The following is a 15258-nucleotide window of genomic DNA, read 5'->3' as shown; positions in this document are numbered from 1 at the left end:
GGAGCTTGTAGTACTGCATTCTTGCCACCCCGCAATCGCTTGCGTAGGGCCACGCTGCACAGTCGGGATGATGCATGCCTCACCTCTGCCTTATGCACTTGTGGACAGTGTATGAACCCGTCTCCGATCTTTGCAATTTTGAATCGACTGAGCAGCGACTTATGTCTGCCGCGGCACGTAATAAAGAGCCACTTCGTCAGAATCACTTGGGTAGTGGGCTCGTCGCATGTGCATCATTCGCTTATGCGTATCGTTGCAAGGCTGAGTTCGCGCATGAGCAGCCCGCACAGATCTATGATTTGCTCCTCGAAGATGAAGGGCGAGAGATAATTAGGAGTTAGACGTGTTTAAAGAGCAGGCGGCGCAGGGTGAGGCAAGGCGACATTCGCGTCCCAGCAGATTAGCGGAGGGTTAGATTTTCCTTTGTCGTGGAGACTGTGTAGACGCAGCAGGGAGGCTGTCCCATGAACGCAACGGGAGTTTTGAGAGGTTCCCAATGAGGTAGAAAGGTCACTCTTGCTGAAGACGCACGCTACACTGATCCACAGGGGAAATCTTGCTGCATTTATGGGCTGGAAAGCGTTGCTCAGCGACAGAACCTCATGCGGGCCGGCGTGGTAGTCGTGGTGCCCGTCCACCATGCTGTATGCGTTCCTTGGTAAAGAGAGATATGCGGAATTTAAAGAATTGTACCATTCGAGCATAAATCGGAACTCTGAGTACAGGTTTTCAGTTACTACGGGCCCGAAGTGAAGACTTCTTCGTTCCCAAGGATCACTGCCAGTATCTGACAAGCAGGACACTCATAAGGCAGAATAATGGTTCATATTTTGTGAACCCTCAACTAATTCGCGATGACTGAATTGATCATAAAAAGCAGCGTTAAAATATCACGAGGTTTTGAAGGCGGCGCTTCCACATCCACCACGCGGGCATGGTCTAGTGGCTATGACGTCTGCCTAACACGCAGAAGATCCCGAGTTCGATCCTCGGTGCCCGTACATCGTAAGTATGTCTGTTTTACCGCCTCGGCCATGATTGTAGATTAACAGCCACGAGACGTGCGTGAGTTAGTGCTGCATTCGCTGTTTTCAACTTGCTTATCGATGTTCTGCGGACACTGCATGGCCGTGAAGATACCCACGATGCACGTATCAGTGCCTTGTATGGTACTGCGACTGCTAGGTTTCTGGCAGCACCGGCTGGCAACAGAACTTGAAAGCCAGACGTACACGCCACAGAAGGTTCTTTCCCAATACCGTGTCTGCTGGTGCTGGGGAAGCACGGGAACGAAACGATCGGGGCGCGAACGCTTCATAATCAGATTCGGCTCTTCACTTGGTGATTTCGAAAAAACTCTTTCGCTCTGCGTCGCATCATTATGCTAGCTGGCAATACTTCCGCAGCACGGTTGTCCGCACGATGCCCAGCCCCGTCGGGGCGGCGTCCACATACTGCAAACGTTTGACACGCCCCCAGCGCATGCGTGTCCCACGTAGTACCTGTCTACGCACTTCAACGTAGACCGCCCTCCTTCCTCTTGACTTAAAAAACTAGCGCCGTCCGTATACTGCTTGAGGAGGAAGGTCCCAAGTAGTCATTCTTCCCTGTTTCTGCAACGGACTGAGGTGTTGTCAGAAGCCCAGCGAGGGACGGGCTGTGTGAAACTTTGCCCTCGCCATCCTCCAAACCACAGTCCCCAGACCGTCTCGGGGGGACGCGCGCGGAGATCCCTCTGTCTGGCCGTCTCATCTGTACACGTCCTTCAACTCGTCGAGCAGCTGAGACACACGTGAGTGGACAAGCGAAGACCGCGGAAAACTCTCACCATCGTACCGGCGAAGCGCCCTTTGCAGGAGGAGGGCAACGAGACTCTCGGCCCGATCTTGGCGCTGCTCGGGTACCCCGGGAAGCAGCGCGCTAATTGACCTCAATCGTAACAGAGGCCTCGCCTCATGCTCTGAGAGGTCGGGTGACTGCGAAGTTTTCAGAACAGTAGCAGACGCTCATCCCACGGCGAAGAATGTGCACCGCTCATTCTCTCGCAGCAGCCGGGGCCTCGTTTGAGCCGACATCTTGTTGCCGTGGTGCACGCTAGAGAAGCCAACTCGCTCTTCCAGCTCCCGCGGATGAGATAGCGGTCGCCGCCCACACGCAGTCAAAGGGAAACTTTTAACACCGCATAATATGCTAAAAAGTACCATTCAGGTACGATATGAAGCGGAGTTACAAACCGGTAAGACATCGGAACCTATTCACTAGGACCATCACCTCTGAAGTGGACTCAGCGTGAGTTCGCCTCACTCCCTGTGGCGTGTCCCGTACCTTTGTCCTGCCCTGGCGGACGGCATCGAGATGTTCCTCGAGGAAGTCGGCGAGCTGCCACACGTCGAAGTCGAAAGGGATCTGCGAAAACGAAGCCATTTACGCAGGAAACACCCAGCACTCGACGCAGGCGGACCGCCTTCTTTGCGAACAAAGCAGAGGGCGAAACGCACAGCTATACGAAGTAAAAATAGAGAATCTGCAGTGCCGTTGCTCGGGATGTGATGTTGCTTACGAGAGCGAGTCCTCGTTCGATTAGAGCTGCGAACTCTGTCCCGATAATGAGAGGGACTGGGGTGGGGGGCCTCCGCAGCTCCTTCAAAAGATTCTGAAGCAGCCACCGGTGAGCCTCCTTCTCCAAGTGGCCTCCGCAGAGGCGCCGGAGTGCCTCCTGAGACACACGAACATGAGCGGAGAAGCCCGTCTACACTCCCGTATCATCCGAGGCGGTCTCTTGATCTAAAACACAATCTGAAACAGTTATATGTATAGCCACAGGAGTGCTTCACTCGCGTGGAACGGGTCGCCGAGACCAGGAAATGGAGATCAACGAGACGCAGTTAGGCGCAGGCAAGAACGCAGACCCTCTACGATGTGAAGCACAAGCGAACGAGGGAGCAACGACGAGAGTACGACGAAACAGAGTAGGCCCGGCAAGCACGCGACGATAGGAAACGAGCGCTTGAGGATAAAACAAGAAACAAAGAGAAAACTGGCGTCTTGGACTCCTGCGAGGTGGCTTCCGCGCGGATGCGCCAGGCGTGAGGATCTAGCGTCGTCCTACTTCCTTTTGTGCTGGAGAGAGGGAGGGCTGAAAGAATACAAAGTCCGGATGACAGCCTGCCTCAGCAACCGCAACCCGTCCGAGGTGTTCTGCGAGCTCTGCAGGTGGCTCTGGAGGATCGGGACCGAATTTCTCACGGACCTACAGGCAAACCCAAAGCAATAAAGGGAGCCAAACATCCGCATTTCGCGGCATGATACATGGCCTCTGCAACAGTGACAAAAAACTAACGCGGCGAGCCCGATGGGAACCGACTTCCACAGGCTGGACAAACTGCCTACAAACGCGGCAGCAGACTCCCTGACTCACCTTGGACTCTGCCTTCTCGGCCACCGCTGCGAGACGCTGCTTCCTCACTCGGCGATTCTGAAAAAATAAACGCAGCCGGCTCAAATTTTGCTTGCAGGCAGCGAACGACAGCTGTGAAAAGCTTGCCTTCCGATGATGGAAACGACTCCTACGGTGCGCTTTCAGTTCGTCCCTACTCAGCAGCGGGTGTGCCACGGTTCTCACGCTGAACATACGCATACACGGTCGTATACACTTAAACATTGAACATAGAATTCATGTAATGTGAGAGAAAAGAACTTATATCGGGCCAGACTGCGCACATGCTCGCGAATCAGTCAAACCGTCAGAGCCAGCCCTGCCACGGACCAGGACCGAAATTCCGAGAGACAAAAACACTGGACCAAATTGACAGATCGGTTCACCTACATGAACGATGCTTACCTTGATGCGCATCGCCCGCCGGACAAGAGAAGCCTCCTGTCTGCGGAACTCTCGGTTCATCAGCTGAACGCGCCTGAGAGTCAGGAGAGGAAACCAGAGCGAGACGTGACCGCGCCACAGGGACCGGGCACGAAACAGTCGTTCGAAGGACAGGGAGACAACACGAAGTAGGGGATGTTCAACCCGGCGTACGCACCGAAAGCAGGCAGGCAGAAAGAGAGCACATGAGAGAGGGCGTTGCGAGACTCAGAACGCAGAAAACACAAACGCACGAGAGAAGACGCACAGCAGAGACCGAAACTGGGAGAACTCTAAACGTGACACGCGCAAACTTGGCCTGCAAGGAGAAGGCTTGTCGGCGTTGCTCTTTAAGGGCCTCTATAGACGCCGAAGTGTCTGCGAGCGATACGCCGCGACGTGCCCCGTGAAAGTCCTTCCCCGCCTTCCACAGGCGGTCCTGCCTCTTCTCATCTCTATAAGGTTTCACTACAAACAATATCGCCGACGCCTTGTCCTTCTGCCCTCGTCCCTACCGAGTGTGCTTTTCATCTGGTTGGTAGAGAGCAGCCTTGAACATAATCTCCTCCGTCTGGGCATCCCATAAGGCTTGCAGACGATCTCTGTGGGGGCAAAAATCCAGACGTCCACGTGTGTCGGTGAGGGACACAGAGAGAACTGACGACGGGCTGAGGGCTCCGAGAGCGAACCGACCGCACAGCAGGGTGCCGTTCCCCTATGCGCTTCCAACGAATGGAAACACATGGCGGAAACGCGTAACAGGAGAGCAGGAAAACATACAATGGAAACACATGGCGGAAAAGCGTAACAGGAGAGCAGGAAAACATACAATCTGGGCGGTGCGCGGAGAGACGCACTCACCTCATGAATACGGCGCGACAAAAAGACGCGACAATACTGGGGCGTAGGATTCCACGAGCTCTGGATGAGATCCTGTATTCACTTCCCAAACATTCACTTTGGACGCCTTGGTATTCCGCTGCACACGAAAGCGCAGACGACCGGGTCAAGCACAGACCGAACCCGTCCGCATCCGTACCGACCTGTCAACAGAAGAACGCGTCTGCGCCCGTATCGCAGTCTGGCTACCGTCTCCTGTTGCTGTGCTCGCCCCTACCTTCCAGCGTGTTTTGAGGTCAGAAGGCGCTCTGGATGACCGGCGTCCTCGCCATTGTTCCCCGGAGCTCCGAACAACGGATTGTTCTGAACGGCGTCGAACTGATCCACCGGCGCCTCCACGGCTTTCACGAGGGAGCAGCACAGACTGAACAGACACCGACATGGGCGAACACACATCGACGGCGTAGAGCGCCATTGCATCAAACGAAAACCACGCAGGGAACGGAGGGAAGAGCTCAAACCTCAAGGCAGAAACTACGCGTAGCGCAGAGACCGAGAGCGAGGACTCTACAGGGGGGGCGCATGACTAATGACGAGACGCCTGATGGAAGCCGCGTGTGTCAGGGCGAGGAGAATACATATTCGGAGGCCACGCTGTGAGCCAAGTTATGCGTGGCTTGGGTGCGGTACGACGCGAAATATGCTAGGCCCGGTGTTGGAGACGGACAGAGGAGGGCCTGGAGGCGTCGGAAGCAAGGGGAGGGGCGACCAGGGTTTCTCCAGGCGCACAGAACTAGATGCGGCGTAAAGCAGGGAGGGGCGACCGCACAACGAAAGGCTCCAACGGCTCTTTCAGGACTGTTGTCAAAGCAGTGGTCATGCACACCCCTTGAATTGCCCAACGCGCCACCGCCGGAGGTCTCGCTGCCTGGAGCCTGGCTAAGCTACTGGCAAGCCCGTGTAACCAGAGCTGCTGTACTCGCCTGCAGCTGTACCGAGTGTCTGGGTGTAGGAGGCGCGCAGAGGAGCGGAGCTGGCGAGCGCAAGCAGCACCATGTCTGACTCTATGCCAGGTTTGCGTCTCGGCAGCGCGCGCTTCTCTCGTTCGTTTTGAGGAGCGGGTTCGCTGTGAGCGGGCACGATTTAGTCTGCTGGTGCCGGATACCACTTACTTTTCGGCCAGGTTTTCTACTTCGCTGCGGGAAGGATGCATGCTGATGGAGTTGAGGTGGACGTACACCGGGCGGACGCGACCGTCGAGGACGCGGCCGGTCACGGTCTTGTAGGGAACAAAAAACATTAGCTTTTTCGCGAGAAAGGGATCGCTGAGAGGCGAGGAAGCAATCGGCGAGGAAGGGGAGAGAGGCAGCGTCGTCAGCAAGCACTCGATTCGGTCGATGTACGCATTCAGTTCAGACAAGGCGGTTGCGTTCGCTCTTCGCGCTTCTTCCGGAAAGTCCATAGTTCGATCTGTGACACACGCAAACAGTAAAAGACTCACGAAGGCACTAATGCGTACTCTTCCTTCACTCCGTCTCTGAGCTACCTAGTCCGCGGAAGCTGCCTTCGCTGCATCTACAATATTGCTGCGAGGCCTCGATGCGTAGTGCTGGCGAGCCAAGTGCTCATTCCATTCACCTGAGAACAAAATTGGTGACGAAGCACACCACTCAACAGTGAGGCTCGGACTGTCGCAGAGCGCTTGACAGCCAGCCGAAAGGCCGCACTTACCGGGGTGTACGCACAGAAGGAAGAATCGCAACTCGCGCCTCAAAGAGCCCCGGCGAGCCTTCGCTGCCGACCGCGACTTGGTCGTGCCCCGCCGCGACGATGAAGAAAAAAACAGACGGGAGAAGAAGCTGCCGGAGAGAGTGCGACAATCAACAGACGAAAGCGAAAAGTCGCAGGCGGCTCGGAACCACACAGGCGAGGAAGGCAAACGGCGGGACGGAACGTCGGTGGAGCCCACGAGAAACGGATTAGAAGGCGAGACGGAATACGCGCGCGGAGGAAGGTGGGGAAAGTGCGGATCAGGCTCGCTCACGAGAAAGGACCCTGCGTTTCCAAGCTCAGCAGAGAATAGGAGACACAAAGAAGCAGACGGGGGCAGCGAGCCCTGCGGAGAGGCGGAGCGAACACAGACAGGCAGCGATGAAGGTGGGGACCCCCAAGCCCGATGAGGCCCGCCTTCTGCCTCGGCAGCTCGACGCGTCGAGACCGGGGGGAAGGAGAGAGAAGTCGAGAAGGAGCTCCGTGAAGAAGACCAAGCAGTCGGCGGTGCGAAGGGCGGGAAAATCATTAACGTGCTGCGGAGAGCCACGCGCGGACATATCCTGCGAGGACTAGGTGAAGTCACGAGGCGCCTGGGGCTACGCAGCCCCGCCACGGGGTGATGCATCCCAACTGGAGGGCATCGGGGGGAAACATTTGCGGCCGGCGGGGGGTCGGTATGAGCTCGGGGTCTGTGTGAACGCCACTGAAAGACTGCTTGCTCGAACTCGGCTAACGCCTTCTCCGAGAAGACACGAGGCCGAGCCATGGTTTGGTCCCTAGGTTCGTTTCCGCATGCCGACAGCGCGTTCTGTAGACAGGTGCACGCGCGCAGCCCCGTCTGGAGAGACTGGAGGCATATTTAGGGACCTTGTCGTTTCTTCGCCCGCAGCCTCGTGAGCCCTTTTCAGCGCATCCGAAGCGACTCGTGAGCAGAGAAGTGACCCTGCGAATGGAATACTCCTTCTAGGGCGCAGCGCCATGAAGGGCAAGAACCGCCTCCCAGCGCCACACAGAAAAAGCGACTCAGAAGGAAGAGCGCTCTCGCTCACCTGGCAAGCGCAGCTGGAAAAGACGTCGGACCACGGGAAGACCAGGGCGCGAAACGAAGTCAGGCAAGTGGCTGCGGGAGGCGAGCACAGTCGTTTCTCAGCACCAGGCCTCTCTCTTCTCTTCTTCTCAATTCCTCGGCGAAAGAGCCTTAGCGCGTCGTGCCGGCGACCCGACAAGCTCCGATGGAGCAGGGCCAGGGCCGAGAAGGACGTCACGAGCAACTCGGGCACAGGACACAGAAATCACGTCGTTCCACATTCAGCTCCTGTATCGACCGCCCGTGCCAGACTTTGCGTCCCTCGTCGTGCTCGCTGCCAGGATCTTTTGCTTCACGACAGAGTTGATTGGGAAGCGGGTTTCCGCCAGCGTCTGATGGATTGCATCAAGTTGCCATTCCGCATGTCATGCAAGCGGCTGCGCATGTACTCCGATGCGCGTCCACAGCCACGTCCAGCGACTTAACTGTAAACCAAACCCGAAAATAACGCTTCGTTGGACAGGCCGTATGAAGAGCAGCATACAGAACGTATTCAAAATATGTCCGTCCATCAATCTCGCATGCCGGCTTCAATCTCGCATGCCGGTCTTTCTTTCGGTCGCATGCATGGCTAAACGTGCATGCGCGCGGGCACATGTACATCCATTTTTGTCGCTTCTTTTTCATGACAGTGAATTGACAAACGAACCCTAGCTCCGCCCCCCTGCCTGTTTTGGAAGAAGCACGAAGAGGAACAAACACCGCAGGTTCCTCGTGGTGCCTTCCGTAGGCTGGTCGCTGGCCGCTGCATAGTGTGTCTGACCAGCAGATACCTCGCGTTTTCACGCACACCGCGAGAAAAGCAGGACCGTCACTGGACCGGAAGAATTCGCTGCACTCCACGGCGTTCTTTAGGATACTGAATGTGCCCTCGACATTGTCCAGTATCCTGCGCTCGTGGTGTCTTGCCTCCTCGTCCACACTTGTGGCAGGCGAATGCTGTGGACTTTTCGCGTTAGTGCTTGGTTTGAGGGGATCTTCCAGAACGGCTTCTTCTTTTCTACGTTGGGTTCCCCCCGCATGCACACTCTTTGTTACGTTTCTTTCTCACTCCCTCGTCCTTGCATCTCCCTTCTTCCCGCTGAATACTTCTCTTTGTGTTCCATGCTGGCCTTCGTGGCGGTGTACATACACCGCACACAGCTTCTCGCACTGGTGGACACCGGCTCCGAGGCGACTCTCATTTCTCCTTTCCTCGCAGAGCTCCTCAATTTACCGATCAACTGGGCGTTCACGGGGGAGGCTTCTCACCACACATCCAGCAGGTCTGGCTGTTTGTCTACGTCGCCTGAAGCAACATTGTGGCCGCCGTCCTCCTCCATAGCAGCGCAGTCCGGGCGCCAGCAGGTGCGCGTTTCCCTTTCTCCTCAGTCGTCGCGGTCGTCCTCCCTCGTGCACGGGTCTTGCTCTCGCCACCACAAGGATGAGGAGACACCACAAAGTAAGCGTCGCAAGACGAGTGGCTTTGCGAAGTCGGTGCACAACACAGGCTACTTTGCGGCATCGAGGCGAGAGCAGCTGAGGCATTGACAGAGGAGACAGGTGCGCTCAGGAACACGTCCACCGTAACGGAGCTGAGTGTTTCATGCCTGCTTTCTCTGCCGTCTGTGCAGACTGTGGGTCGCGGATCATTGGCCGAGTGGAAAACCTCTGCGTAACGTTCCCGGTTGTCCCCGTCGAACTGGAAGCCAAGCAGACAGAGGCAGCTGACAAGGCTAGCAAGCGGCTTTTGAGGGGATCTCGATGCGACCTGGGGGCGGGGCGCCAAGACAGGAGTGCCTCCTGCGGCGCAGCACCAGGGGAATCCAAGCGACGCGCTGCAGACGAGCACGCAAATGAGGAAGACGGCCAGGAGAGGCGCGCATCTGCGAAGTCCTGCTTGCTTCCCGTTGTATGTGATGCCGTGGTGCTTGCGTCTCAATCGGCGGACCAGAGGCCGGGCCTGTCTCCTTCATCACCGTTCTCCTTTGTCTTGGGCTTAGACGCTTTGCTGGCACTTGGTGCAGTCGTCGATTTTCCGCGCCGAAGACTTCTGCTTGGAGACGGTCAGTTCGCCGCCCCTTTGTTCGTTGGCCCCCCGTCCGCCTTTGGCGCCTTTCTACGGGAGGGCCGGCGCGCGTTCGGCGGCGATCCGGTGGCGCCGGCGCGCACCTGCTCAGACGAGAAGGAGGACGGGCGAATTCCGCCCACTCGCCAGTTGGAATGAAGGTTACACTGTCCAACAAAGGAATTTGACGCATTTTGCTCCTGCTGCGGAGGGACGCGCGGAGTGGAGAAGCGGCGAATTCGAGCGCCGCAGAGCAAGAGGAGCGCCGCAGAGATAGGAAGCAGAGGCACATGAGGAGGCAGACGAGGAAAATGCAAGTAGGGGCAGTCGCAGGTAGCGAAAAGTGCACATATTCACAGCTTCTTGACTCTCTCTCCACTAGCCATGTCAGAGTTGTCTCTCTCTGTGCTCGTTCCTCCATGGCTGGTAGATTCGCCTGCGATGCGCGGCCGCTCGCGGTGCGGCTCGTCAACGAACCTCAGGCCTATCCATGCATGGGCGGAATTTAGTACGCAAGTTGAGGGCACAGCCGTTGATTCCACATTTCACACTCCGCATACATTTCGTCCATCTATAGAACTACGTATGCTGGACGTCATCGAAGCCACCGCGAGAGCGTACGTACGTGACTCGAACAGGGAGATTAGGGAGGGGGCAGGGGACGCATAAATTAGCACGCGAGGCGTCTGTCGCTAGGATGATCCTCGTGGACGGCGCGTAACGTCGGTCACAAGCCATGCAGTTGACGATACACCGAAAAGAGTAGTTGATAACGTACAAGTTAGCATTCGAAGGATTCAAACAAGGGCATCTCGTGTGTATAGATCTTTCGCAACGTCTAATGCAACATGCGATAGCCAACCTTGCCGTGTGGAAGACGGTTTTTTGTATACAAGTTGTACGAATATCACGGCATTCACTTTGGTAGTCGCCATCATGATGTTAGTCTCTACGGAATACCAAAAACTATCTCTTTTCATTAATGGTGATACATTCGGTAATGGACTTTTCGTCGTAGCTGGTATGCATTTCAGCCATGTTATGGTCGGTTACGGGTAAACTTGAGGTGTCTTCAAGTTGCTGAGGCATCCGTGACCTTCGAGAGCTCAGATCCGCATCTCGTTTCTCCCGCGCTTTCCCCCTCGGGGATTTGTAAGTGCGCGAACTACGGGTACGCTCACCAAGTCAGAACGGGGGCTAGCAACAAGTATGAGAGAGGCCGGTAAATGATCAAACCAACAGAAATCTGGATGCGCAAGCTCCATAGTGTGCTTCTTCTAGGAGCCCCCCCCCTCCCCCCCCTCTTAGTGTGCTACCTGGTCTCGGTCGGTTTGTGGCGGCGAGTCGCTCCACGAAATATATCTGACAGAAGCTGATGATCAGCCTAAGCCCGTTGCGTATGTCCTTGTCTAGACTCAAGGTTTCAGGGTTCAGCCTTTTGCGACTGAAGAAACCAAGTAGACATGCGCAGACCGGGCTTAGGTCGTCGCGAGTTCTTTCCTGATTCGCGGAGTCAGGTAGTTACGCGAAGCATAAGGACCACTAGAAAGCCTTGAGCTGCTGAGCCTCGGCTTTCCGCCAGCAGTTCCTGAACTCGACTTCTCAACGTGCCTCCAGACTTGCGCTCCCGTTCCCCGGGGTCCGGAGTTACGCTCCCTTAAGGGGCCAATTCACGTTCCTGTCCATAGCAACAAAACAGAGAACACGACATCGACTTCTCGCTGCCTGCAGGCGTGCTCGATAAATAAGGCGCTGCCATATGCGCTTCCTCAGTACGCGAAACCAATAGGTCGTCAGTCTGCTGCGTGACGGGAAAGCTCTATTGTGGTTCAAACTGCGCTACAACAGGATGCTGGCTCCTGTTTGACTGAGAGGCAAAACAATCGTGTGAGTGTAATCAAGTGAAGCTGACCAGCCCGGAGTGCACCCCGAGCTTAGCAGGGTACACAGCTGAAAGACAACCGACTCTCGGGCCTGGGTCGGGGTCCTAAACCCTAAATCCCCAGAAGGGGGAACACTCAAAGGGGCAAAGAGAGGCTTGGCTTAATGAAACAAGCTTACAATGAGCTAATATCCGACTCGAAAGGGACACGTCTGTAAGTAGCTGTTGAACTATTGCTCTGCCAGTTCGTGAACGAGACACTAGAAGCACCGGTTTCGCGATGAAAGAAAGGTGAAGTCGCCTGGGAGGAACAGAGGGCTTCCTACGCAAGGCGAAGGAAACGAACACGCTGTCAGGCACATTTTGTTTCTACCATCGAGATACGTGGAGTCCAAACACATTTCTGCGAAGGCTGAAATGAAATGCATGTGCATGCGTCTAGTGCCTCGCACGACTGAACAATACTACTGAGTAGCGGTCTCTCCGAAGGCAGATACGAAAGCAACAACAGAAAAAATTTACTGCATAGGGGAAAGCCGGCGGATGCCAAAGACAATCTTCTTGGAAGCGAACCGAAGGCACTCATACGAAGTCTATTGAGGTGCCTCGAGAATGTACGTCTCGGCTGAGCATAACTCCACATGCTTTTACCAATTGAAGACTGTGCACAAGGAATCGCACACCGAAATACACGCCCAGGATACTTGCGTGCTTTGAGAGGCCGCAATTCAGAACACTCAGCATTCTCTCCAAGACGGAAAAAACACTGTAGGGCGGAAATCTCACATTACAGAATGCGTAGCGTCGTGCTGACGCACGCGCGCTGGGCGCCCTGTAGCGACGCCCGCACGACGGTGCTCCAATCCTTGTCGCGGATGCCGGCGAACGAAAAACCGGAGTCTTCAAAACGTCGCCACGCAGCGTCCACCTCCAAACGAATGAGTGCGAACCGTCACACGCGCAACCGTTTGTTCTCCCACATTCGAAAAACCTCTACGCTGATACACACGCAAAGGAATGAATATCCCACCAGTGGCTTGCGCCTTCTAGTCGACATTAGCTGACGACGGGACCGTTGCTATACAGAAAGGGTACACGGCTATATGAGTGTATGATGTGTGGGGCACCGGCATCGAGCCTCTAGTTCTACAGAAACAAACAGCGTCCAGCGCAGTCTCACGCGCGCCCAGTGTCGTGAACTGCACTCTAAGCTCATATAGAACCTTGCAAAGGATTTATCTACACTTTTACGCCATAGGCGTATGCTCCATGCCGCTGTCGTCACTCGTCACTCGACGGACTCCAGCGTGCGGCTTCGCACGGCACACCCGTTGGCAGGGTTCCAGACGCAACGGACTCGTGAGGACATTGCGACCCCACAGCATATACTCGCCCCCCCGCCCCCCTCGCGCGTCCCCCCGGAGGCCGCCAGTTTGAAGCTCGGATAAAGTGCGAAGCTCGTGGCCTCCCGTGTGATGCAACCCACGATTTTGCTAGCCAACGTCGCTCGCAGGCTCAGGCCACCTGCCGCCGGACCTATAGACGGACACTCGAATGGAGGGAGAGCGCGACCTTGGAACTGTCACACTGTCACACAGCCGTCTTCTACATTACCTCCGCACGCAGGCACATTGAACATTTTTGCACAAACGTGCGAGACTGTAGTGCATGGCCTATGTGCAGGCATCCGGTCGTGCGTACACCTTAACACGATCCAGAAAGCGCGACACTGGCCACTCGCACCATGATACGAAACAAGCGGAGACGGACCAGAGAACGGCTACGCCAATCGGGCTCGCGGCGTCGTGGGGATGACTTGCAGTTTTACGTTGGCACTACCCACGACGCCCGAACCCTCATTCTCCACAGTCCCAAGACAACGCTCGAAAGAGGATTCATAACACTTGCTCTGAAGCAGGGCACACGAACAATTGCTTTCCCACAGTCGAGTGCTCTTGACGGGCCTTCTGCCCCCGGATTGCTTCACTGTCAGCAAAGTGGGAGTAGACACGAGACAAAAAAATTCTAGGATAAAAGAGCCTGCATCTGTGCTCGATTTTGGCCTGCTTTGACAAGATCCCTGTATGACCCTGTGCTCCCCTCGTCAATGCTCAATGAGCTCCCCTCGTGCTGCGACCTTGAGAAGGCCGGGAGCAAAAAATCACAAGGCAACACACAGACCAGTTCCACCTTGCTTTCCCTTGTCCAGTCTGCAACGAACTGCACCACGCGCGAGCAAGTGAAGACATGCACTACGGCTCACACACCGAAGCATGGAACGACGGCCACGCCAAAAACGCACTGTACCGTCCTTCTGTTGAAAGAAATGAAGCAGGATACAGCGAAATGCCGCTTTGTTCTAATTTATCTGTTCACTGTAAGGAACCCTGCAAAGATACAACCGTCAGAGTGAGACAATAAAACTCCCTCGAATCTTCCCCAGATCTGTGCTAGTCTATCTCCCTCTGATGCCATCCACGGCAACCCTGTTCCGGCACAGACAAAATCATTCGGTTGACGAATAGAGGGAACACGACACGCAGTTCTTGGCGCTCTCCCTTCCCCTTCCTTTGCCTGACCAACGATGCAGAGCGTCCCTCGGAAGAAGGCAGAAAAGAATCAGGGAACCCTGCCTGAACACGGAAAAACGAACGCGACCCCTGAAAAAACCACGCTACACGTCCGGTCAAAGCAACACGTTCCGGAGAAAACTGGACTGCTCTCCGAACTCCCAGCAAAAGCCAAATTCGCGGGCGCCTACGGGACATCGTCATACGAAGCCACGGCAGAACGGACAACCATGCACGCAATTACAGAATACTCACAGGTGTGGGTGCCACAAGGGGAAACAGGCACGACGACCCCTCTCCTAGGCCCCGGAACCCTACATACACATTTGCACGCCATGCCTCGGCTTCCTGAAACGCACGAACGACCCGGGCACAAGACGCGACAACACGAACAAAAGAAATTGAGCTGAGCTGCAGCACAGCAGCCGTAGCGAATTTTTGAGCCGGCGTCCACCCTCGGTGGGACTCAGGAGGACGGAACGACCATGCGATACACGGACAAAAAGTGGGTGCAGAATATAGGCTGAGACAGCGCAGCGGCGACGTGTCGGGCGGCACAGAGCGAAGGCGGATCCTTCCTGCCTACTCGTCCTCAAGCATAGGAGTTGCCCCTAGCTCGTATTCCCACGTTAACGACCTTGCTCTTGCACGCCCACGTTCTGCGAGAAACACATGTTCTTCAGGATGTTCTTCAGGAGACAAACTCGACTGCCGAACACCGAGAGTGTTTGGGACGATTTCAGCAGTCAAGCTCTTTAAACGCATTTCCTGTGCTGTAGAAGACCAACACAACAGCGCTGATTTTTCCCTTCTTCCTACCACTACGCAACGCTCTTTGCCTCGCTCTGGACCACTACTGCGGTGTTTGTCGCTCTACAAAAATAAGTCCCGTCTGAGGGGAATCTGAGCGTCTGTCCCCGCCCTCCTCTAACCGCTCGTCTGTCGCGTGTCCGTCACTGGCTCAAAAGACACCGAAGACGTTCAGCAAGGATTCGGAGATGGACTCCCCGTGACGGGAACGGATCTCGAGGGTCGGCACTTGACCCGCATGAACACGAGCCTTCTTCCGTCTGTGAGAAAGGCGCAGGGCCCAGCGCCCACTACGACTACGCCTGGCTGCGGCTCTGGCGGGCCATCGGCTTCTTGGAAAGAGGGGGGAAGCTCCCGTTCGCGTGGCAAGACACGACTCTTCTCCACCCT

General features: G+C 55.8%; 2 protein-coding genes and 1 non-coding gene across 3 annotated transcripts; 2 read left to right on the top strand and 1 right to left on the bottom strand.

The window, feature by feature from the left end:
- Positions 1-928: 928 nt before the first annotated feature.
- Positions 929-1001, top strand: BESB_069940. Its single transcript has one exon. It is a non-coding gene; the product is annotated as a tRNA-Val (tRNA).
- Positions 1002-1748: 747 nt separating this feature from the next.
- BESB_064950 (uncharacterized protein) lies at positions 1749-7238 on the bottom strand (the record flags this gene model as incomplete). The annotated part of the gene is made up of 10 exons (XM_029364890.1): positions 1749-1781; positions 2272-2406; positions 2561-2716; positions 3110-3250; positions 3419-3475; positions 3842-3914; positions 4375-4461; positions 4977-5123; positions 5872-6169; positions 6431-7238. 10 exons carry the CDS (start codon positions 7236-7238, stop codon positions 1749-1751), a joined length of 1935 nt encoding a protein of 644 aa, XP_029218473.1.
- A 1425-nt stretch (positions 7239-8663) lies between these two features.
- On the top strand, positions 8664-9765 carry BESB_064940 (uncharacterized protein; the record flags this gene model as incomplete). The annotated part of the gene is made up of 2 exons (XM_029364889.1): positions 8664-9000; positions 9173-9765. 2 exons carry the CDS (start codon positions 8664-8666, stop codon positions 9763-9765), a joined length of 930 nt encoding a protein of 309 aa, XP_029218472.1.
- Between the last annotated feature and the right edge of the window lie 5493 nt (positions 9766-15258).

Source organism: Besnoitia besnoiti, chromosome VI (genome assembly GCF_002563875.1).
Source record: "Besnoitia besnoiti strain Bb-Ger1 chromosome VI, whole genome shotgun sequence".
Classification (NCBI taxonomy): domain Eukaryota; phylum Apicomplexa; class Conoidasida; order Eucoccidiorida; family Sarcocystidae; genus Besnoitia; species Besnoitia besnoiti.
This window is presented reverse-complemented; position numbering and strand designations above follow the sequence as displayed.